Genomic DNA, 23,746 nt, shown 5'->3' on the forward strand with positions numbered 1-23,746 from the left:
TTTGACCGGTTTGAATTCAAATCCAAATTTAAAATCGCATGTGTAACCGGTATACCGGCCGGTTAGATCGGTTTACCGGCCGGTTTGACCGGTTTACCAAGGGGGCCTTAATGGGCCGTCTTATTTTTTCTTTTTCTTTTTTTGTTTTAACTTTAAATGCCCGAAAAGTATGTTAAACGAACGAATTTTTGAGAAAATTTGACACCATTAAATTCATCGCACCTTGAAGTATTTTTAGAAATTTTTCATTTTTTTTGAATTTAAATTTAAATTTTGAATTTTGACCGATTGGGTACCGGCCGGAACCGGAAACGGTTCGGACCGGTTTGACGGTCAAACCGGACCGGTTGCCACCGGTTGTGAACCCTGGCGACGAGCCGACGAGACAGGTGAAGCATGGCTGCCGCCGCAAGGCGACGTTGCTGAGGCAGAGCGGGGCCGCGGCCGCGCAGTGGGGCGACGCCGCCAGGGCGAAGCAGGGCCGCAGCTGGGGGAAGCAAGGCCGCCGCACCGGAGCCAGGCCACCATGTCGGGTCGACGCAGCTGCGCCGGAGTGGAGTCGCCGCGACAAGGCGAAGCCGGCCAGCCGCCGTGCTCGACGCGGTGATGGGGATGGGACGGAATGAGGGCAGGGTCGCGGATGCGCAGAGGCGAGGAGAGCGCGGGCTTGCGAGTCGCAGGCGGGGGACGAGGAGTGGCGCGGCCACCGGCGGTCCGGCGCTCGCCGCTGCAGGGGCGTGGAGGACGGGCGGTCGGCAGTCCGGCGCGTGGTGCTGTGGAGTAGCATTGGAGCAGCGCTGTGGCTTGCAGAGCTCGACGCCGCCTCCGTTGAAACATGTAATTAATATTCTGACGTGTGGGGTCCACAATTTTTGAAGTATGTATTTAGAGGTACTCTGTTGGATGAACCATTTATATTGCTCTCTATAACTATAACGTGGACAATGTTATAGAGAGGTGCTCTTTATAATAATTGTTGCGGGTACCCTGAGGGCAACCACAATGTATGAAAAAAAACGGTAATAGGCAATAAATGCTGGTGGGCCAGCCAGTCATAAACATTGTCGGCTGAGGCAATAGCTAATACCGGATAATAGTGCTATGGCCGGTAGTAGAAAAGTAAAATACAATATCTGTACAGTATACACAATAAAGTATTCTAGATTCCAACGGCCGCCTGCCCCCGCCTCGCATCCTTGCCGTTGCTGGCCCCACCTCCTATCCGTTGCCCACCAGGCATGTAGCCGTTGCTCCTCCTTGCTTCAACTCCTAAAAAACAAACCCATGGCAAATGAATCAAAGCACAACTCCATATTTTCAAGTTACAGACAAACAAAATGGATCCTTCGCAAAGAGATTTCATGGGTGTGTTTGACCCATCCTCTCAAAACCAACACCCAGGCAGTTCGAGCCAAAGCTCCCCTCCTTCCCTATTTCCCGCAGCATTCCCACAATCTCATTTTCCTCAATATGTAGCCCCCAATTTTAAGAATTTCCACCCTTTTGGTCCAGCAGGGAGTTCTCAACCCTATGGACATTCTCCTCCGAGTTATCAGCAAGGGAATTGGCCACATGCAACACCAATCAGATTTCAAGGTTTTGGATCTCAAGAAAGTTTTATGCACTCACCAAATCAAGTGTTCGGAGCTGCATGCAACACTTCTTCCCATGGATCAGAATCAACTTCTCCATGGCCTGCAACACAGCAAGACAAGCAACCAGTGAACCTCAATGACTCAAGTAGTAGCAGTGAAGAGGTTGAGGAGGTTACAGGGAGGACACGGGTCAATTGGACAGAACTTGAGAACCAAAGACTGCTTAGTGCTTGGTGTCACCACTCTATTGATGCTGTAAAAGGAACTGATCAGAAGGCTGAACACTATTGGAAGGCTGTAGCAGTGGAGTTCAACAGTAACACACCAGAAAAGAGCCGCAAAAGGACAGCCCTGCAATGCAAGACACACTGGGGTGGTTTGAAAAGGGATATTTCAAAGTTCTGTGGAGCTTATGCTAAGGTTAGAAATACCTATGTCAGTGGGCAATCTGAGGATATGGTTATGGAAAAAGCTCATCAGTGGTACAAAGGAGGAAACAAGCAGAAACCTTTCACTTTAGAGTATTTGTGGAGAGATGTCAAAGATCTACCTAAATGGCGTAGACTGCTGGCACAAGAAGAAGAAGCCAAGAATAAGAGGACTAAACTCTCAGAATCAGGAGCGTACACTTCATCATCTAACCATGACACTGAGGAGGAAACAGTGGGCAAGCAGTTGAAACGTCCTGAAGGACAGAAGAAAGCAAAAGCAAAGTTGAAAGTGAAAGGTAAAAATATCTCACCATCTCCTTTGGGGGAGCAGCCAACTCAGAACATGGTGCTCTATCATCAAGCCAGTTCACTCAGAGTAGAAGCTACAATCAAAGCTGCAGAAGCAACAGCGAAAGCAGCAGATGCCATAATAGAAGAAGCTAGAATGAAGAAGTTACTTGCCTACATAAAACTGTCAGAGAAAGACACATCAGGTTACAACGAAGCAGACCTGAAGAGACATGAAGCTATTGTAGACAAACTACTCAAAGAAATATGAGTAATCCAGTGTCAAAGTTGTAGTATTTAGTAGTATCCAGTGTGAAAGTTGTAGTATTTAGTAGTATCCAGTGCAAAGTTGTATCAGCAAGTAATGAGTTCTTTGTAGTTTGTAGTATTTAGTAGTATTTAGTGTCAAAGTTGTATCAGCAAGTAATGATTAATCTATAATAAGTAGTGTCGAAGTTGTGTGAAATGTTGTGTTGGAGACATCTTTACCTGATCTCAAAATAGTAATATTTATTAACCATGGAGCTTGCTGATTCCTGTGTTTACGATAACCTGAAATAAAACAATAGTTGTTACAATACTGACAAAAACAAAATATAGTTGTTAGAATACTGCCAAATCAACTAGCTGTTGGAGTACTGCCAAAAGCAGCAACTAGCCGTTGGAATCCAACATCTACAAATAGGGGAAGTGAGTCATCAGAACAACACACACTCATTCTTCATCCCAACATCCCATTCCACCAGGAAAAAATGTCTTCCGACATAGAAGATCAATCCATTCATTCAGATGATTCTATAGCTGATAGTGAGAAGCTAGAAGAGATGATGTGGGAAGGAATCAATGACCCAATGCAAGCTGAGATAGATGTTGAGATTGAAGCTGAACATGAAGCACAACTTGTAGCGCAGCAGCAGGGAGGTACAAGCCGGCGTGGGGGCTACAATCGGAGGTATATCAGAAGAGATCATGAAGGTGACCACCAAAGGCTATTTGATAAGTATTTTTTAGACAATCCTTTGTACACCGATGATCAATTCCGTAGGAGATTTCGCATGCGAAGGCACCTGTTTTTACGCATTGTTGAAGCTCTTGGTAATTGGTCCCCATACTTTCGTCTTAGACAAGATGCATTTGGCAAGGTGGGTCTATCACCATTGCAGAAATGCACGGCTGCCATTAGAATGTTAGCGTATGGTACACCTGCTGATCTTATGGATGAAACTTTTGGTGTTGCGGAAAGCACAGCAATGGAAAGCATGATTAACTTTGTTCAAGGTGTTAGATATATATTTGGTCAGCAATATCTTCGCAGGCCTAATGAGCAGGATATTCAGTTTACAGTTAATGGGAAAGTATATAACATGGGGTACTATCTAGCAGATGGAATTTATTCAGAATGGGCAACATTTGTGAAACCAATCAGTAGACCTCAAAGTGCTAAGCATAAGTTATACGCCAATTATCAAGAATCAGCAAGAAAAGATGTAGAACTAGCTTTTGGAGTTCTACAGAAACGTTGGGCCATCATACGCCATCCAGCACGCCTTTGGGAACAACATGAACTAGCAAATATTATGTATGCATGTGTTATTTTGCACAATATGATAGTTGAGGATGAGAGAGGCTCCTATGGAGTACCAGATGAAAACACATATGAACAAGGCCAATTTTCTCCTCAGATGGCAGGGCTTGCCGAAGGCCCCGTCTATGGATTTACTGATGTCCTAGAGAAAAACGATAAAATTTGTGAACAACTCACCGCCGTCTCAAGGAGGATTTGATACAACACTTGTGGGACAAGTATGGTGGTCAACACATCAAAATTAGAATCAGTCACACATGTACTGAGATTTATTTGAGATTTATTTGGATGCATTATTCTCAGTAGCTAATTACTTGTAGTTTACGAGTTTGTACCAAGCTATCAGAATGTTATTGTCTCATATTCATGAATAATTTAGTACCATGCCATGCTATCAGTATGCATATCTCGTCAATCAATTAGACAGCTAGCTTCACGACAATCAGGAACTGAACTTGAACGGGAAAAATCCAAACTTACAAATTAGCCGCACCCCACATGTTTTGGGCGCCTGCTCCTTCCTGCGACGCATGGTGCTTCCATTTGACGCACAGCGCCGCAGGCTGCGCTCGCCCGCCGCGCGCCGTGGGCGCGACTCTTCCGCGAACCGCCGCAGGCTGCGCTCGCCCACCGCCGCGCCACGCCTGGATTCTTCTGCGCTGTCCGCCGCGCCCGGTAGATCCCGCAGACCGCGCCGCCGTCCTCGCCGGAGAAGGAGACGTACGAGCACTAGCAAGAATTAGCTTCAGTCACGGGAAGGAGGGAGGAATTAGGGGATTTGGGCGTCGGCGCCGACGGGGGCTCGGTGGAATCGAGAGAAGGAATTGGGGATCGATCTCGCGCGAAGGAACACGAAGCGGTTGCTCGGCAGAGGATTTTTTTACTGAGTGGGACCCACCTTATCTTTGTTTTTTAGCAGAACCATTGTGAGAGATCGGTCTTAACTATTATGGCTGAAGGTGGACCCCAGGCTATTGCCAATTTCGTGATATACATTGCCCTTGCTCTGAGGAGCGTGCTGCCGTCTGGATGCGCGGGGGACTAGCGTGGAAGCGTACTGCACGGAGCTCAAGAAGGCGGGTTGCGGCTGGCCACCAAGGCCTTGTTTGATTACCCAACACCATTTTGGAATTCCTAAAATGCACGTTTCTTGAAAAAAAAATCTCACATGTATAGAGTGGTAAATAAAATTTATTTGTAAAATTTTTTTAGGGATGAGTATAACTTTTCGCGACGAATCTAATGACGGTAGTTAATCGATGATTGGCTACATTGATGCTACAGTAACCATCCTCTAATCACGCGGTCAAAAACCTCATTAGATACTTCAGGGTTCCTAGCACAGAGGTTTTGGAGTTAGTTTTATAAACTAGTTTTATTTGACATTGTAATTAGCAGTCAAAATTTCCAAATACTTCCTAGCACTCGCCGTCCGTCTCCAAGAGATCGACGAGATCGGTCGAGGCAAGCCGAGAGGTCCCGATGCCAGTGAGCCATGCCGTGATGGTGGAAGGCTTCTTGCAGATCACATCGGAGGCCCGGCTCTCGGTGAAGCAACTCTGAAGGCGCTGATCCAGCAGATGAACGATGGGCGACGGCCTGTCGCGGGACGGGAGGGGGCGTGTTTTTTTTTTATCGGCCAAGAAATGGATGGCTGAGCGCTGCTTCTGGAGGAGGGGTAAAAAAGTCCTCAAAGGAAAAGTTTGACACCCTTAACTTGCGAATTTGACGGTAATGATAGTAGGGGAAGATAAATTATATAGAGTAAAATGCACTGTAGGTCCTTAAACTAGTTGAGTTGTTCTATTCAAGTCCATAAACTTTGAAAATGCATTTTTAGATCTAGGATCTATTTAAGTGAGTCACTTGAGGTCCAAAACTTACCACGTCATCGCCCGCATCCGACGTGGACGTGCCACGGTGGCAGCTAGAGGGCGCCCTCGGTGGTCCGCGCGAGGCGTGCGTCAACCTGGCACCTGGCCTGGTGAGCGTGGCGTACGCGAGTGAGCCGCCGGGCAGAGCTCGCCTGCGCCTGCGCCCGTGGCGGCCGGCCGGAGCTCCCTCGCGCGTACCGGCGGCCGAGCCGAGCTTGCCATTGCCTGCACCTGCGGCGGCCGGGGCGCAGCTGCCCCCCACGCGCACCCATGGCAGCTAGGGCGGAGCTCCCCCGGAGCGCGCTCGCGCCGGCCGAGCGGAGCTTGCCTGCGCCCACGGCGGACGTGGCGGAGCTCCTCGGCACGCACGCTCGCGGCTGCCGGGCAGAGCTCGTCTGCGCCCGAGCCCGCGGCGGACGGCCGGAGCTCCCCCGCGCGCACTGGCGGCCGAGCCGAGCTCCCCCGCGTGCGCTCGCAGCCTCGCTGTCCTCTTGGACATCGGCGTCTCCATCGACCTCGGCCTTGCTCGCGCACGCCACGCTGTTTTAACCCCGCCGCCGGCTATCCTCCCCAATTTCCCTCTCTCTGCCACCGTCGCACAACTCCACCGCGCCGGCATAATCCAGCCATTCCGTTCACCCTCCATCCAAATTGGTTGTGTCAATGTGTTCGCCTCATCCTTGTGAACCTCTTGCACCGCTCAATTGTGCCCCGCAGTACCGGAGCCGCTCACCCGCCCTGTTCTTCCTCGCGGCTGGCCGGCGCACCGCCGCGGACCGCCTTGCCATGGCCAGCTTTCTCCGGCCGCATTCTCTTCCTCCTTGCTTTTGTCTCATGCTCGCCTTGATGCCATAGTGCTCTCTGGCTTGACTGTTGGTCGATTTGTGCAGCAGGTTGGCCGGAACACGAAGCTCGTCGACGTTCAGCTTTCCGCCGCCGCCTCCGTCGTGGTCAACCGTGCTCCAGTCGATTTGGGGCCCTGCTGTCGTGCTGTGCTGCTTTGGGGTGAGCCTCTGAGCATGCCCGTGCCGTTTGCGTGGTCAATTTGAGGCTGGCGGGTCCTTGGCGCCATACGGAGGGGGAGACGGCGAGGTGCTCGGAGCAGAGCATCCTCTGCCCCGCCGCACGCCCCCATGGCTCGCCGGCGCGCGAGCTGGAGCTCCGCCGCCGCGGCCGGAGCCGAGCTGGGGCCGCTGCGAGGGAGGAGGAAGGGGGCGGCGCGCGGTCTTCCAGGAGCTCTGCTCCGCCGCGAGGCCCCTGCTCCGCTGCGCTTGGGATCGGACGAGCTTGAACTCAGCGGCACGGCGCCTCGCTCGCGGCCGCCCCTGCTCCTTCTCCACCTCCTTCCACTCGCACGCGCGCCGCCGCCGCTCCGCGGCCTCCGCGCGCCGCCTCCGCCCGGATGTTGCAGGCCGCGCCACCGCCCGCCGCGGAACGCCGGAGCCCCGCGCGGCGTGGAGCCCGGCTTGCCCCTGGCCGCGGTGCGTGCTGCGTGGCGCGCCGCTCCGCCCTCCCCGCCCCTGACCGCGCCCGCTGCCACCGTGGCACGTCCACGTCGGATGCGGGCGATGGCGTGGCAAGTTTTGGACCTCAAGTGACTCACTTAAATAGATCCTGGACCTAAAAATGCATTTTCAAAGTTCATGGATCTAGACAGAACAACTCAACTAGTTTAAAGACCTACAGTGCATTTTACTCAATTATATATGATGGTATAGAAAAGATATACTAATTTCCAACAGCATACGGATGATGAGTTACATTTTTCTATGATACATAGAAAATTTGCTCTAAATTTTTTTCCACGAAGTGAGGCACCTCTGAATTCTCGTTGAGAACATACTACGCGGCTGCGCACCGTGAGGTGAGATGAGACCTGTAACGGTGTCCAGCGGCAATGCTCATGGAACCTGCGGACCGGAGCATCTAAAGATGCAAGTTAGATAATTTTTGGGTTATTGAATCGATTCATGTGGGATCGAAGCCGGCGACCAGAGGGGGGTGAATGGGAGCCGATCAAAATTTCTTCCGAAATTCAAACCGTCGGCCTATGTCCCAAAATCGTCCAAGCCCTCAAGCGTTCTGACCAAAGTTTGGGGTAACTATTGAAAAGCTAACCCAACACAAAAGGCCTCGAACGAGCGAGCGAACCCACGAAGCAAAACGGAAGCGAATCGGGAAAGCTGCAAAACTGATCTGCCTGGACCGGTCTGACCGGTGCGCTGGACCGGTCTGACCGGTGCGCTGTACCGGTCTGACCGGTCGTGCCTACCGGTCTGACCGGTAGCACCCAGAAAACCCCCGAGAAATTTGATTCAAACGGTGAAACCGGAGCAAACGACCACGAAATCCGACGAAACTTGGGGGAATGCTTCGCCCCTACCCCGTGAACATATCCCCGAAAGATCTCGACCCAAAGATCAACGATTCTTGAGAATTCGAGAGGAGATCAAAAGGGATTGGGGTTTTCTCAAACACTCAAGAACTCGAATTCGAACACGCCAGTGATTCCAGAGGGTTTAGGTCAGAGTTGGGAGCACGGGAATCACAGCAAAGAACTCGAGGTCTCCTCTCAATCAAGTGTGCCAAAAACGAAATCGAAAATCCATTGCACAAGGCACAAAACCAGGGGATTGAATCAAATCAAAAGCCCAGAGGGCACGAGGAGGATAGGGCATGCTTTCCCAAACAAATCCCTTACAAGGTTTCAACAATCCATGGACAAAATCAACTCAAACGAGAGGAACAGAGGGAGGAAGACGCAGGGGCGGCGGCCTGGAGAAACAGAGAGTCCACGAACAGAATACAAAAGCCGCCATTCTCCTAACACAAGTGAAGGGGTATTTATACCCACGGGACCGGTCAGACCGGTACGCTGGACCGGTGAGACCGGTTGGTTAGACCGGTCAGACCGGTGCCAGGGACCGGTCAGACCGGTTGGCCTGCAGCACCCCCTGTACAACAATCTCATCCGACGGCCGAGATTTTTTCTTCGAAACGAAGTCTTCTCCGCGATGCCGCCGTCTTGATGAAGATCCAGTCTGCGGTTTTGGAGGGTCCGCGAAACCCGGGTAGGTGGCCGGTTTTGAGAAAACCGCCAAAACCTCACGCGCGGGAAGATTCCCGCCTCCACGCCGTGGCCCTAGACGCCGTTCCCGCCTCGGCCTTCTGACGGCCTTAGACGCCGCCCGACGCCCGTCACCTCCTCGCCCGCAGCGAGGCCCTAGACGCCGTCGACGCCTGTCGCCTCCGTCAGTCCCGAGACCGACGCCCGTGCCTCCACGACTTGGCGTCTTCAACCGCCGTCCGCCTCCTTGGTTTTGTGGCGCAAACCAAGAAACCCGCCTTTTGTCGCCGCTTGCGCCCTCGATCCAGGAGTGGACGCCACAGCTGCCGCCCGGTCCGAGCTCCGGTCCCGGCTGCCCTTCACCGCCATCCACCGCACGGTCCATCGGCCACAGCACCTCCACGGCAGCTCCCCGTCGACACTCGACGCCCGTGTACCTGCAATCCAAAGACCAAGCGCACGATCACACCGCACGGTTCACAATTCACTCATCACAAGCAGGATAGAGTACTCAGCATTCCTCAATCTCCCCCTTGATGAGTGCATTGTCAACACACCACCTGAAACCAGAGAAGTGATAAAAAGAGAAGCAAGAAAGCGAAGAACTCAAGCAAGTGACAAAAAGCTCAGAAAGGCAAGAACAGTCACTTACTCAAGCACAGATCGATCCCCTAAGACAAGGGCAACGGCTCGACGCAATCGATCAAAAGCCAAAACATGACTCCTCAAAGACAGAGGTAACGCTCGACGCAGTCATGCAAGCAGCAGAGGGAAAACGAGAAAACCAGGAGCCAAAACCAAAGCAGAAACTCCCCAAGCAAAGTTTTTCCCTCTCACAAGTACAACTCTCCCAAAATGATGCACTCTCAAAGCCCTGTGCACAACAAGTTTTTCAAAAATCAAACAAGTCTCCCCTTGTTCGATCACTTCTCTCAAAATTCTCCCCCTTGTTGGCACATGCACACATCAAGCCTAAAAAGACCTAAAGCTCCCCCTTAAGCTGAGACTCCCCCTGAACAGATGCTATGCAATGAATGCAATGCAGGAGGTGTAAGTGAAAGCATTCAGGGATACAAAGATATGAGCAACATCTAGTCACAAGCACGTGTGCATCCACAAACCAGACCTGCATATAGCTCAACAGGGTATATCATATCAGTCTAGAGCTAGGCAAGTTCAGTTTATGAGAAATAAAAGCATCACCCATGAACTAGCACTAACAAGTAGGAAATGGAAAGCAGTGCTACTCAAACTCATACAGGTGAGCCAAACCAGCCAAAACAAGTTGCCAACATTTTTTTTTCAATCAAATTTTTTTTATATCAAGCAATTCTAAGTGCCAGGGGTTGAAAGCTTGTCATGCTTTACTTAGCAACAAGGCCAAGCCTATGCCAAAAGACAATCAGAAGCTTAAAGCACTCATTTCAGTCATGCACAGCCTTGCCCGGGTTCTCACAAGTGCAAAGTGAGCCGTCCCGAAAGCTCGATCAGTGCGACAAGCAATCCCACCTGGATCTTTTCAATCCATTTCCAGAACAGTTCAAGCAATTTTATCAGATTTAGATCATTTCAAGTATGAATTGCTGAACGAAAGGCCACACTAGCATGAATAAGATAGCAAAGCATATCAACACGCCCTAACATGCTAGTAGGCAAGACAGGGTGATCATGTTTTCAGATTTTCAAATCAAAATAGCTTAACTCAGATGACGTCATATACACAATGGAGCAAGCTATACATGATCAAGTTTATCAACTCACACTAGCAGGCACTAGAAGATCATAGCAATGTATACAAGAATGCTAGTGCAAGTGAGACAATGCAAAATGCAAACATGTACAATGCATATGCACAATGCAACTACCAAACCTAGAAAATAAAGAGAAGCAAATAAAATCTACAAAGCTAACCAAAGAGAAATCAGCAATTAAAAGGGGTAACAAACCCCAAGCTCCCCTCGCAAGCGAGCAAAAGTGTCCTGCTCTAGCGGTTTGGTGAGAATATCTGCGGTTTGCCTCTCTGAAGGGACATGGATCAGGTCTATGTGTCCTCTCTCATGGTTGTCTCGCAGGAAATGGAATCGGATGTCTATGTGCTTGGTTCTGGAGTGTAGGACAGGGTTCTTTGCAATGCTAATGGCTGACATGTTGTCTACAAAGATGGGAACCCTACCGAAACTCAAGCCATAATCCTGCAAGGTTTGTTTCATCCAAAGTATCTGGGAGCAGCAGCTAGCAGCGGCAACATATTCAGCTTATGTGGAAGAAAGCGCTACGCTAGCCTGCTTGCGAGAGGACCAAGACACCAAAGATGTACCGAGAAATTGACAAGTGCCGGATGTCGACTTGCGATCCAACCGACACCCACCGAAATCGGCATCAGAAAAGCCCACCAAAACCAGAGAAGAATCCGCAGAATACCAAAGACCAAATTCGGGTTTGAATTTCAAATACCTGAAGATGCGTTTCACCACCTGCCTGTGGGAGGTGCGCGGCGAAGCCTGATACCGCGCGCAGAGGCAGACGCCGAACTGGATGTCCGGTCGCGTCGCCGTCAGGTACAGGAGAGAGCCGATCATGCTCCTGTACTCCTTCTGGTCCACCGCCTCGCCGTCCAAGTCCTCATCAAGCGCCGTAGATGTGCTGATCGGAGTCGGCTGAGGAGACAAGTCACTCATGTCGAATTTCCGCAGCAAGTCTCTAGTGTACTTGGCTTGATGGACAAAAGTGCCCTGAGGAGTTTGCTTGATCTGCAGCCCGAGGAAGAACCGCAACTCACCCATCATGCTCATCTCGAACTCCCTGGACATCTGCTCAGAAAACTTGGAGACAAGAGCGTGAGAAGAGCCACCAAAGATAATATCATCCACGTATATCTGAACCAAAAGGAAATCAGTGCCAGATCGCATGAGGAACAAAGTCTTATCAACACATCCGATTTTAAAGCCCTGAGCCAGCAAAAAGGTTTTCAATCTATCATACCAAGCTCTAGGTGCCTGTTTCAAACCGTAAAGAGCTTTCTGAAGTTTATAAACACGGTTTGGAAACTTGGGATTTTCGAAACCAGGGGGTTGCTTTACATAAACCTCTTCTTCGATAAAACCATTCAAGAAGGCAGATTTAACATCCATTTGGAAAACCTTAAAACCCTTGGAAGCAGCAAATGCAAGAAAGATTCGAATAGCCTCCAAACGAGCAACAGGAGCAAAAGTTTCCTCAAAATCAATACCCTCTTTTTGGCAAAACCCCTGGGCAACAAGACGAGCCTTGTTTCGAACAACCAAACCATCCTCACCCTGCTTGTTTTTGAAAACCCACTTCATTCCGATGGGATTACAAGCAGGTGGAGGCTCGACTAAAACCCAAACTTGGTTTCTTTCAAAATTTTCAAGTTCCTCATGCATGGCATTGACCCAATTAGAACCAGAAAGAGCGTGTCCAATATCTTTGGGCTCAAAAGAGGCAACAAACTCTGAATGAGCAAAGCCAGCGATACTTGTTACCTTGGTCCTGGTGACTCGCTCGTTGAGATCACCTAGCATCTGTTGAGGTGGATGGTGGCGCTGAATGTGTCGCGGTGCTTCCCGTGTCGAAGTCGCCTCCTCCTCAACCAAAGCTGGTGCCTCCTCAGGTGCAGCTGGTGAAGCCTGAGTCACCTCCTCGAACAGCCCCCGTGAAGTAGACGTAGTCGGATCGGGGCCTTCGTCATCGTCCGAGCTCGTAGCAGAGATAGCCGGGTCCACAACACGCGTGGTAGCCACAGCCTTGCCATCTGCAGCTTCTTCCTTCTCATCTTCAAAGATGGAGGTGCCGAGCTCATCATCTCCTGCAACTTCAAAGACAGAAGAATTGCACGGTGCAGTCTCGTCGAAAGTGACTTCACAGTCTCTCTGACGATGTTAGTATCAATAATCAGCACACGGTTCGCTCTAGAGTGAGAAGCATAACCGAGAAAAACACCGTCAGACGAGCGAGACTCAAACTTATCAAGATTTCCATCTTTCAGCACAAAGCATCGGCAACCGAAAACTCTGAGATGGTCAACACGGGGCTGGCGTCCAAACCGCAACTCATAAGAAGTCCTGTGCATGAAAGCACGCAAGAAAATGCGGTTGGACACGTAACAAGCGGTGTTAACCGCCTCAGCCCAGTATTTGCGAGGAGTCCTATGCTCATCGAGCATCGTCCTCGCCATCTCAACCAGCGTCCGATTCTTCCACTCTACAACTCCATTCTGCTGTGGAGTGTAGGGAGAAGAATACTGGTGTTCGAGTCCTTGATCACTGCAAAAGACATCAAAACGAGCGTTTTTGAATTCTGTGCCATTGTCAGAGCGGATCGCTCGCATGGCCTGGGGTAGCTCGTTTTTCAATCTCAAGATCAAGTCTCGAACAAACTCGAAAACCTCATCCTTGGTTCTCATGAAAAAGACCCAAGAATAGCGAGAAAAGTCGTCCACAATCATAAGCACGTACCACTTCCCACCAACAGACATCACCCTGGAAGGACCAACAGTATCCATGTGTAGCAACTCTCCAGGGTGAGAAGTCATCACCTGATTAACAGGCGGATGAGAAGCGGCAATCATTTTCCCGTGGCGACACGGATGGCAAACAAGGTTCTTCTCAAACTTCAATTTGGGCAATCCTCGGATCAGGCCAAGTGAGCTCAGTCTCGACAACAAATCGAAGCTCAAATGTCCTAGTCTCCTATGCCACCTCCACAAATCAGAAGAAGAACCAGCCATCAAGCAATGAGAAGGGCCAAAAGGAGTTCCAGAGAAGTCAACCAAGAAAACTCGATCGCGAGGTGTAATCTGGCAAACCAAATCTCCCCTGGAATCCAAAACACGCGAACAGCCCTCCTTGAAGCGAACCTCAAACCCCTCATCAAGAAGTTGCGAAACAGAGAGCAAATTAAAACCAAGATTTGAAACCAAAGCAACTTCTCTCAGGGTAAAGCGATCAGAAACTCGAACATCGCCAACTCCACATACCTTTCCTCTTCCATTATCCCCGAACACAATGTACTCCTTTGAGCGCATCGAGGTGAGGCTGGAGAACCATTTGTCATTTCCGGTCATGTGGCGCGAACAACCGGAGTCCATGATCCACCTGTTCTCCAAGCCTCCGACCTGCACATCAGTAGTGAGACAAAGGGTGAGCAAATGTCTCAACACTGGGGTTAGCAAAGTGAGAAGCAAACCAGTGTCGAGCCATTTGCTCTATAGAAGGGTTAGCAAAACCAGACAAAGCGTATCCCCCGTCCCGTCTACCGCGTGACTGACGAACACCACCGCGAGGAAAGCGTGGAGCCTCAAAACCTCCTCCAAAGCCTCGGTCCCGTGATCCATAGCCGTACTGAAAACGACCAGGAGCACGGCCGGCAAAGCGACCACCCGCTGGAGCACGGTAACCACCACCGTCTCCCTGACCTCCACCTACACGGCGCGCCCTAGCATCTTGCCTATCACCACGACGAGAAGGACCATGCACCCGAGCAGAGTACATGTCCGCGTTCCGTCTCTCCTGCTCTCTCCTCACAGCCCGCTTCCTCCTGAAGCAAAACTCCTCCAGATGACCTTCCCTGTCACAGAACTCGCAATGGTACCTCACCTCACGCTTGGGAGGTGGAGGCCTAGCCTGCGGACGGGGAGGAGCAGCCCTCTTCTTCTGGGCAACCTGGGCTGTGGTAGCAGGGAGCGTGTCGAGGGAGTTCCTCAGCTCATTGGGCTTTGGAACCCAAACCTGCTTCTGCGGATGTGCTTTCGGTGGTTCTTTAAGCACACCATCCGCGGGGTCAACAAGCGAAGGCTGCGTGCTCGTGCTAGCAGTGTTTTCAGCAGCCTTGCCAATCTTACCATACAACCTGTCAAAGTCTGACTTCGTGTATGTGTAACCGACCCCAAACCCATCACCACGCTTGAACTGCTTAATCATCATGCCCAACTGCGGCTCATTGCTAGAAACCCAACTCAGAATCGCCCTAAGATAGGTATTCTCATTCTCCAGGTTGGTTTTCTCTACCGTAAGACTATCTAAATCAGCAATCAAACCAGGGCAAACAGAGCAGTCAATAGGTGGGCTAGACTCTACGACCTTAGTCCTTCCAAAAGACTTGATCAAAGCGTTCTTCTTCTCTAGCTCCAACCTAAGCGAGGGACAAAGCTTACATGCACCAAGCAAAACTGGCCTAGACTTCATCTCTTCTAGCTCGCACACAACAGTAGCAAACTTAGACTGCAACGAAGCTAGATCAGACTTAAAGATAGGACACTCCTCGCATTCAAGCAAATCGCTAACAATAGGAGCATCCTTAACCAGTTATAGTTCATGCTTGGCCTTAGCGAGCTCATGAGACACGTCAGCAAGCGAAATCTTAGCAACATCTAAGTTCGCGACGTTCTCATCATGCTTGGCACGGAGAGCAACAAGATTATTCATGTGAGATATGCAGCCAGCGCACTCATCCTCACTAGATTTCTCCCTAGCACAAGCCAGCTCAGCCCTAAGCTTTCTACGCTCTCTAGCTGCTTCCTTAAGCAGCCTCTTCTGGTTGTCGAGAGCGGCGTACAACTCCCTAACCTCTGTATCAAGCAGGTCGATCGTGGAGTTTACCTCTGAATCGCTCTCGGATCCAGGAGAAGAGCCGGAGTGCGTCGGTGTAGCATGTCCACCTGAAGACGCACGAGCACCATCGGCTTCGCCCGCCATGGTGCAGAAGCACTTGCGCCGACCGGCCGCCAAGCAAAGGCCGATGAAGCCGGTGGCTTCCTTGTCCCGCTTCTTCTTCTTCTTGTCGTCGTCGTCGGAGGTCGGTGAAGAAGAGCGGTCGGTGTCGGAGCTCTTGTCGAGGTCGCTGAGCTGCGCCCGGAAGGCCTTCTCCCGCTTCTTGGCCTTGTACTGGAAGCGCTTCTTGAGCGACTCCTTGTCGAAGCGTCCTCCCCGGTCACGACTGCGGTGCTTGTGGCGCCGACGGTCCTTGTTGCAGCCTCCCTCGTCGCGGTCGCGGTGGCGGTAGTAGTCGAAGGAGTTGTTCTGGCCACCGCCGGACTTCTTGGGGCAATCGGCGATGAAGTGGTTCAGATTGCCGCAGTTGTAGCACCCGGGGTTCTTCTTCCTCTGCCTATTGTGGTAGACGCGCTGGAACTTGCTGATGAGGAGGCACAAGTCGTCGTCGCCCAGCGTCTCCAGCTGCTCATCTGAAACAGAAGGCAAAGAGGCAAGAGAAAAGCCAAGAGCAGAGTTAGCGTTAGAGCTCAATCCACCTGGGCCAGTCACTAGAGCGACGCTCTTGGAAGGAGGGGCACCATTGAGCTTGGCTCGTGTCTGGTTATCCACCTCCGTGGCCTTGAGTTTGCTGAAAAGCTCGTTCACCGTCAGAGTCTCATAGCCAGCAGACTCAATGATGGTGTTCACCTTGAGATCCCACACAGAGCGATCAAGTGCGTAAAGCAACTTAAGAGACTTCTCGTGCTCTGTGTACTCAAGGGCACCAGCAGATCTGTTCGCATTGACCTTGTTCACAATCGACTGAAAACGACTGAACATCAGGTCAATGCTCTCACCCGGCTCCTGTGTGAAGTTCTCGTACTCACGCCGGTGAGTCTCGAACAGTCTGGCCTTCACCTGAGGTGTACCCTCGTGGTAGTTCTCAAGACACGTCCAAATCTTGTGGGCTTCCTGAAAACCCTGGACGCGTGAGAACTCCGCACGAGAAACGCCAGCGAACAAGGCATTGACGGCCTTGGCGTTAGCCTCGTGCTGGGTCACCTGAAGAGGCGTGGTCCGAACAGCCAGCACCTCGTAGAGCTGGTTCGTGGTAATCTCCCAGACATCGGCTCCCATGCTCTGCAGGAAGGCTCTCATGCGAACCTTCCAGTAGGCATAGTCCTCGCCGGAAAATACCGGGATCTTACCAAGACTCGCTATGGTCGCCGAGTGGTTTTCGAACCGGTTAAGGTACTGAAAACCTCAACCAAGCTCTGATACCAATTGTGGGACCGAAGCCGGCGACCAGAGGGGGGTGAATGGGAACCGATCAAAATTTCTTCCGAAATTCAAATCGTCGGCCTATGTCCCAAAATCGCTCAAGCCCTCAAGCGTTCTGACCAAAGTTTGGGGTAACTATTGAAAAGCTAACCCAACACAAAAGGCCTCGAACGAGCGAGCGAACCCACGAAGCAAAACGGAAGCGAATCGGGAAAGCTGCAGAACTGATCTGCCTGGACCGGTCTGACCGGTGCGCTGGACCGGTCTGACCGGTGCGTTGTACCGGTCTGACCGGTAGCACCCAGAAAACCCCCGAGAAATTTGATTCAAACGGTGAAACCGGAGCAAACGACCACGAAATCCGACGAAACTTGGGGGAATGCTTCGCCCCTACCCCGTGAGCATATCCCCAAAAGATCTCGACCCAAAGATCAACGATTCTTGAGAATTCGAGAGGAGATCAAAAGGGATTGGGGTTTTCTCAAACACTCAAGAACTCGAATTCGAACACGCCAGTGATTCCAGAGGGTTTAGGTCAGAGTTGGGAGCACGGGAATCACAGCAAAGAACTCGAGGTCTCCTCTCAATCAAGTGTGCCAAAAACGAAATCGAAAATCCATTGCACAAGGCACAAAACCAGGTGATTGAATCAAATCAAAAGCCCAGAGGGCACGAGGAGGATAGGGCCTCCTTTCCCAATCAAATCCCTTACAAGGTTTCAACAATCCATGGACAAAATCAACTCAAACGAGAGGAACAGAGGGAGGGAGACGCAGGGGCGGCGGCCTGGAGAAACAGAGAGTCCACGAACAGAATACAAAAGCCGCCATTTTCCTAACACAAGTGAAGGGGTATTTATACCCACGGGACCGGTCAGACCGGTGCCAGGGACCGGTCAGACCGGTGCCAGGGACCCCCTGTACAACGATCTCATCCGACGGCCGAGGTTCTTTCTTCGAAATGAAGTCTTCTCCGCGATGCCGCCGTCTTGATGAAGATCCAGTCTGCGGTTTTGGAGGGTCCGCGAAACCCGGGTAGGTGGCCGGTTTTGAGAAAACCGCCAAAACCTTACGCGCGGGAAGATTCCCGCCTCCACGCCGTGGCCCTAGACGTTGTTCCCTCCTCCGCCTTCTGACAGCCCTAGACGCCGCCCGACGCCCGTCACCTCCTCGCCCGCAGCGAGGCCCTAGACGCCGTCGACGCCCGTCGCCTCCGTCAGTCCCGAGACCGACGCCCGTGCCTCCACGACTTGGCGTCTTCAACCGCTGTCCGCCTCCTTGGTTTTGTGGCGCAAACCAAGAAACCCGCCTTCCGTCGCCGCTTGCGCCCTCGATCCAGGAGTGGACGCCACAGCTGCCGCCCGGTCCGAGCTCCGGTCCCGGCTGCCCTTCACCGCCGTCCACCGCACGGTCCATCGGCCACAGCACCTCCATGGCAGCTCCCGTGTACCTGCAATCCAAAGGCCAAGCGCACGATCACACCGCACGGTTGACAATTCACTCATCACAAGCAGGATAGAGTACTCAACATTCCTCAATTCAAAATTGATAAAATGAACTAGAATGTATTGTACGATAATAATTTAAAAAGAGAAAAAAATTAGAGTAACATGCCATTATAATTAATTAGCTGACAAAAACACCATTAAGTACCAAGCACCTCACAGCTGCACTGCGCCCAGCCCATCGCCTCCTTTTCCCACCAAGCACACGATCATGGCGGGAAGTGCTGCCGCTCTCGCGACATCTTGCGCGCGAATGGAGCCACTAGGCCCAAGCCTGGCCCGTCGTTCGGCACGAGCAAGGTAAATGTAGGCCCAGCTTAGCCCATTAACAGAGTGCTAGTTTCCTAAAATGTTGTGGTACTATGCACTTGCGTGTGATACTACACGAAACGAATGAACCGTTGACGACTACAATCATGCACTCATTAGCGATCAAGACACTAATTAATGTTAGTCGCAAAAAAAAGACACTAATTAATGTTTGATTTAGACAATAACACCCTTTTTATCTTGTTTATAAGGAATCATGTGCATTTGTTACTCGTGAGACTACACATATCTGGAAAAAAAAACGTTTTCCAGTCCTTATGCATGCCCTAGGGTAGAATTGTATTTGGGTGTATACCTACCACTATACATCATCTTCAGCAGAATAACCCGCCTTTCTCTAGGCGTCTGTTTTGTGCTCGTTGTGCCAAAATCGGGCTGCGAGATTAATAACTAGCCATTGGTGTTGTACGCATGTAATGCAAGCCTTGCACAACTAGTAGCATGATTTTTTTTTTATCCTTGACATTAGAGTATGTATGAATGTCACGCAATATATAATACAAATACAATTGTCATTCCAAAAAATTGGATCTGTCACGTCTAACAAAAAATATGTTATAACACAATAATTATTATGTCACGAAAAAATCAACCTATCACTGTCAAGAAATACTATATGTTACACCTGTATATTGCAACTCATGTATGTATACGGGGAACATATCTGGTGAAAACCATAATTTTCATGAAAATCCGTGCAAATCACGGTAAAAAAGTTGTCTAAATTCACCAAACAAATAACACATGTAGATGATATGATGATGCACAACCTTTAAAATATCTTGTCCAAACTCGATTTCGTTTGTGAGATATAAAAATAATAAATTTCTAACAAATCATTTGGACAACTTTCTAGCTTGAATTTTTTTATTTTTATATCTCAGAAATGAAGTCGAGTTTGGACAAGATATTTTACAAGGTTGTGCATTATCATATCATCTACATGTGTGATTTTTTAGTGAAATTAAACGACATTTTTGTTGTGATTTGCACGGATTTTCATGAAGGTTATGATTTCCACTAGATATGTTCTCATATATATGTGCATTTATCACACGCACATAAGTTAGGTTTCGTACATTTGTTTGGAAGTTTCGGTGAACGCATCATGATGTTACGGTAGTTAGATTTTCATGTTAGCTATAGTTAGATCACGTTAGGATAGATGCATCTAATTTGTCGATTTTTTCCTTATCTGTCCCTTTTTTTAAAAAATATAATAGAAAATATAATACACAATTATTCCGGAGTACAGTAGCAATTTGCTAGTTTTTTAATTTTAGATTTCAACAGGATACCGCCAGAATTCGCATTACAACAAGTTCTCAATGCGTAACAATTCAGCAGTAATGAAGAAGAATCGTTAGATAGTGCACGGGAGACCTGTGAATAAGTTCGTACTATTTAACTGAAAAAAATATTATCTTCATGAACAGGCTCCCCAAGGAGTGATACGATACGAACAAACTGGTCATGCATAACGCAGGCATCGATCGTTTTTGTTGGTCACATCATGAACCCTTTTCGTCTCCAAAGCAAACAGTGTGCCGAACAGTGTTTTAACTCAACCAAGATGTTGCCCTCGCATTATGCCGCCGATCACATGGGCACTTGTACGTCAGGGGCTCAGGGCGGTAGCACGGGCCGGGTCTAATCCACTGCTACCAGGAATCTCTCAATGTAGATGATGAAGGCAGCAGAAGTCATTCCAATTCGGTCCAGGACCAAAGACAGGGACGGGCATGACGACTAATGTAGGCACTACTGCCGGGCTGCTACCGCACGCATGCGCCTCGCGACTTGCAGTTTTATCCCAGCCCGGCCGTGCAAGCACCCGCACGCGCACTCACTGATGATGATGAAGACTTAACACTTTGATTATCAAGTCAATTATTAATTGCATCGGCTTGTCCGGGCCAAACTACTGATTGCCTGAACAGCGATCGCCTACACGCAACGGATAAGGCGGTGTAGGTGGGCGGGGCAGGCATGGCGCAGCGTCCCTCTCGCCGAGTTTAGCTTCGCAGCGCAGGGCCCGGCTGGCCCGGCCCGTCGATGGGGATGAACCAAACTCCGAGTCCGTCCATGTCGCGCCCCACGTGCCGCCTCGTGGCCTCCTCGCGCGTGCGCGCCTACGAGAGGGCAGGGCATGCTGTCGAGCTCCCTGTTGATCGCGCCTCCATGCGTTGGGCCAGCGGCACAACGGGCTACCGCCGGGGCTCCCCACGATGAGGGCACGAGGAGGCCTTGGTCATTGATGTGGGCGTGCCGTCGCTGCCCCGGCACCATTTTGAGCGAGCGGGCTCGGTAAACTCCCAGCTGATGAGCTGCCGGTCCCGATCCATAAACAGCACGCTTGGTGGTGGCGCACAGTGGAGTGGGTTAAGCTGCTGTCGCCGGTGGGAGGAAGTGAGGACCAGCTGTGCGGACAGTGCAGTCATGTCTCGCCCCCCGCACAGCTGCGTCTTCTTTTCCGCCCGAGCATGTAGACGAAAGTGACGGACTGCTTGCAGATACTGTAATCTCGTGAGAACAATCCCATTACCGGTCGGTCACCAGATTGCCTGCCCATTCGAGGCTGAAGCCCCGTTCGGCTGGCTGGTGCAGCAACCAGCCAGCCATTCGTGAGAAACCTGCCGGATCACAACAGCAAACCAGCCAGCCAGCCAATCGGCACAGCAGCCAGCCGATCAGCCAGCCAACCGAACGGGCTGTGAGGGCGGCATACCATGCCTGACCTCGAAGAGCATGACCGGCCGATAAACGGAGGGGGGCCGTCCCGGTTCCCAACGGAGCGAGCCTATAGCTACGGGGGAGCCGAATGCGGCGGCGTAGCACGGCATGGCCGCGCCGGGCAACGCCATAAACAACAGCGTAGGCTCGCCATGCCGCCGTGGTGACGTGCACGAACCGTGCGCGCATGCATGCACCACCCCGGCGACCCGATCCCTCTCCCTCGTCATTCGGGACCAACGGAACCAGCAGACGAGGATAAGGCCGCCGGGCCGGGCCCCATGCCGACGCCGAGCCCACCACCTGCGCCTCCAACATTTCGGCCCAATCCAACGGCCCTTCCATCCCGTCGTCCATGTGCCCCGGCGGCCGCCGCGTCCACAAGCACAAGGGCGGGTGGGACGTCGAGGAGGCCGCGCTTCCTCGCGGGCGGGTGCCGCGGCTGTCTGTTTGTTTCGGCAGCGTCTCTTGCCCCGTGCGCGGGCGGCTGCGGAGGCCGATCGCCCGCGTGGGTGGGCGCCGGCAGCCGCGGGCGGCTCTGCGGGGTGGGAAAAGAACCCAAGCAAGGCGCGTCGCGCGGGCGCAGCGGCCTCGGGATGCGCCGAGCCACGCACGCACGGGCGGCGTCCAGAGAGCTGCGACCTGCCGCCGCGCAGCGCAGGCCCCGTCTACACGAGTCAAAGGCGCCCACGGGCGGACGGATCGGAGCCAGGCCAGGCCGTCCAGGACCAGGGAAACCAGGCCGCAGTTAAGAACGTGCACGAGACTACAAGTCGGCGACTCGAGCAAACGGAAACATGCGGTCCGATGGTAATCCAACGACCGAAATCAATCGCTCGTGGGATGAGGTCATATCCCTATTTTGATGGGCAGGGAATAATAATAATCTTCAAAAAAAAAGATGGGCCGGGAATAATGTATGATAGCTGATGATAACAAGGAGATTGTAGCATGCTACTTTTCCTTGATGATGAAACCGAAATCTAATCCAAGGCCGGCCATCACAGGACTTTGCTTTTTAGATGCTGATTTGGACCGGAATGAAATAATAATCAGACGGCGCGGTGGGGGCCGCCCCAAGAGACATGCGCCGCATTTAATCCCCTGCTCGGGCCTCTGTGGACACGGGGGAACACGGCAGGGCCCGCCTCCAGGCCCATCTGACTCAGCCCAGATTGGACTGCAAAGCCACCTCACTCGGGCAACAACACAAAAATCACAAGCAACCACGCCTCATCTCATCTCTCCTTTGGGGGGCATCATCAATCATGAGCAAAACAGCAGGCGAGCAGCATGATTAAGCGCCGCTGCGTTTAAGATCAGCTTCAGCAGAAGTGCCATAGTGAACATTAAATTTGCTGATATGATAAATTTTTTATGAAAAAAGAAGATGCAGGTGCTATAAAATTTTGAGAGAAGTGTTATCACCATAACACTTCTTTGATTTGATTACCTAATTACTATATTGATAACACTTATACTGAGACTGATCTAATGGTTGAGCCGTTGAAGAAACAAGTGAGTGGATCCAAACGCAACTTGGGCTCCCTGAATCCTGCTTTCTTATTCGTTCTAAAAATTCTTGCTTTCTTACGAGAAACTCAGAGTGATTAGGTTGGAATGCAGTCCTTTTGCAGGAGGGGAAATTTTGATTTGCTTGCACTGTCTCTCGAAAGAATCCAGCCGTACGCCCCTTGCATTGATTAAACTCACATGGACTCATCGGTCCCCGAAATCTTGAATTGTGACCATTTGAGAAGGTCTTGTATAACTCATGGTAACACGGTAAAAAATATATGGGTTACTGGCTTACAGCTAAATGTTGTACTATATTTCAGCTCGGATGAAGTATCTAGATCTTTGGAGAATTTTGTACAAATGCAATCATCCTCTTTTGTCTCCACCATGTCATGTGAATTGGTTTTTCAAACTTAGAAAACTTGAGATTTATTTTACCATAACGCCATAGTCTACATCAGCCCGTAACATCATCAGCTTAATTTTCCTCTCTCGTCCACTTCTACACTTTTCTAAGATGACGTGACATTTCCATTGCTGTATATCAATTTTTCCCCCAACCGTATGCGAGATAAGGTTACCTCTATGAGGAAAAAGGGGATTTAAAAAGTAAGATTTCAGTTACAAGCAATAGCCAATTTAGATGTGTCACGCAACACCACAAAATTCTGAATCGTGGGGGATATTTATTGTAGAGTACATGATCAAACAGATTGACGGATAACCTTTTAAAATATCTTATATTAGGATTACGATGAAGTGTTAGAATATTCTTCGGGGAATAGTTTCTCTCCGTATTTAGAAGGAAAAAAAAGAAATCTTAAACGTTA

The 23,746-nt window shown here is 50.7% G+C and overlaps 2 protein-coding genes across 2 annotated transcripts; both read left to right on the forward strand.

Moving 5' to 3' along the window:
* The first annotated feature begins 606 nt into the window (after window positions 1-606).
* LOC120689305 lies at window positions 607-2,585 on the forward strand. The gene is made up of 3 exons (XM_039971604.1): window positions 607-837; window positions 954-1,004; window positions 1,707-2,585. The coding sequence occupies exons 1-3, from the start codon at window positions 607-609 to the stop codon at window positions 2,583-2,585; spliced, it is 1,161 nt and encodes a 386-aa protein (XP_039827538.1).
* A 481-nt stretch (window positions 2,586-3,066) lies between these two features.
* Window positions 3,067-4,098, forward strand: LOC120689306. Its single transcript, XM_039971605.1, has 2 exons — window positions 3,067-3,235; window positions 3,404-4,098. Exons 1-2 carry the CDS (start codon window positions 3,067-3,069, stop codon window positions 4,096-4,098), a joined length of 864 nt encoding a protein of 287 aa, XP_039827539.1.
* The last annotated feature ends 19,648 nt before the right edge of the window (window positions 4,099-23,746 follow it).

Source organism: Panicum virgatum, chromosome 9N, assembly GCF_016808335.1.
Source record: "Panicum virgatum strain AP13 chromosome 9N, P.virgatum_v5, whole genome shotgun sequence".
NCBI classification, from domain to species: Eukaryota; Viridiplantae; Streptophyta; class Magnoliopsida; order Poales; family Poaceae; genus Panicum; species Panicum virgatum.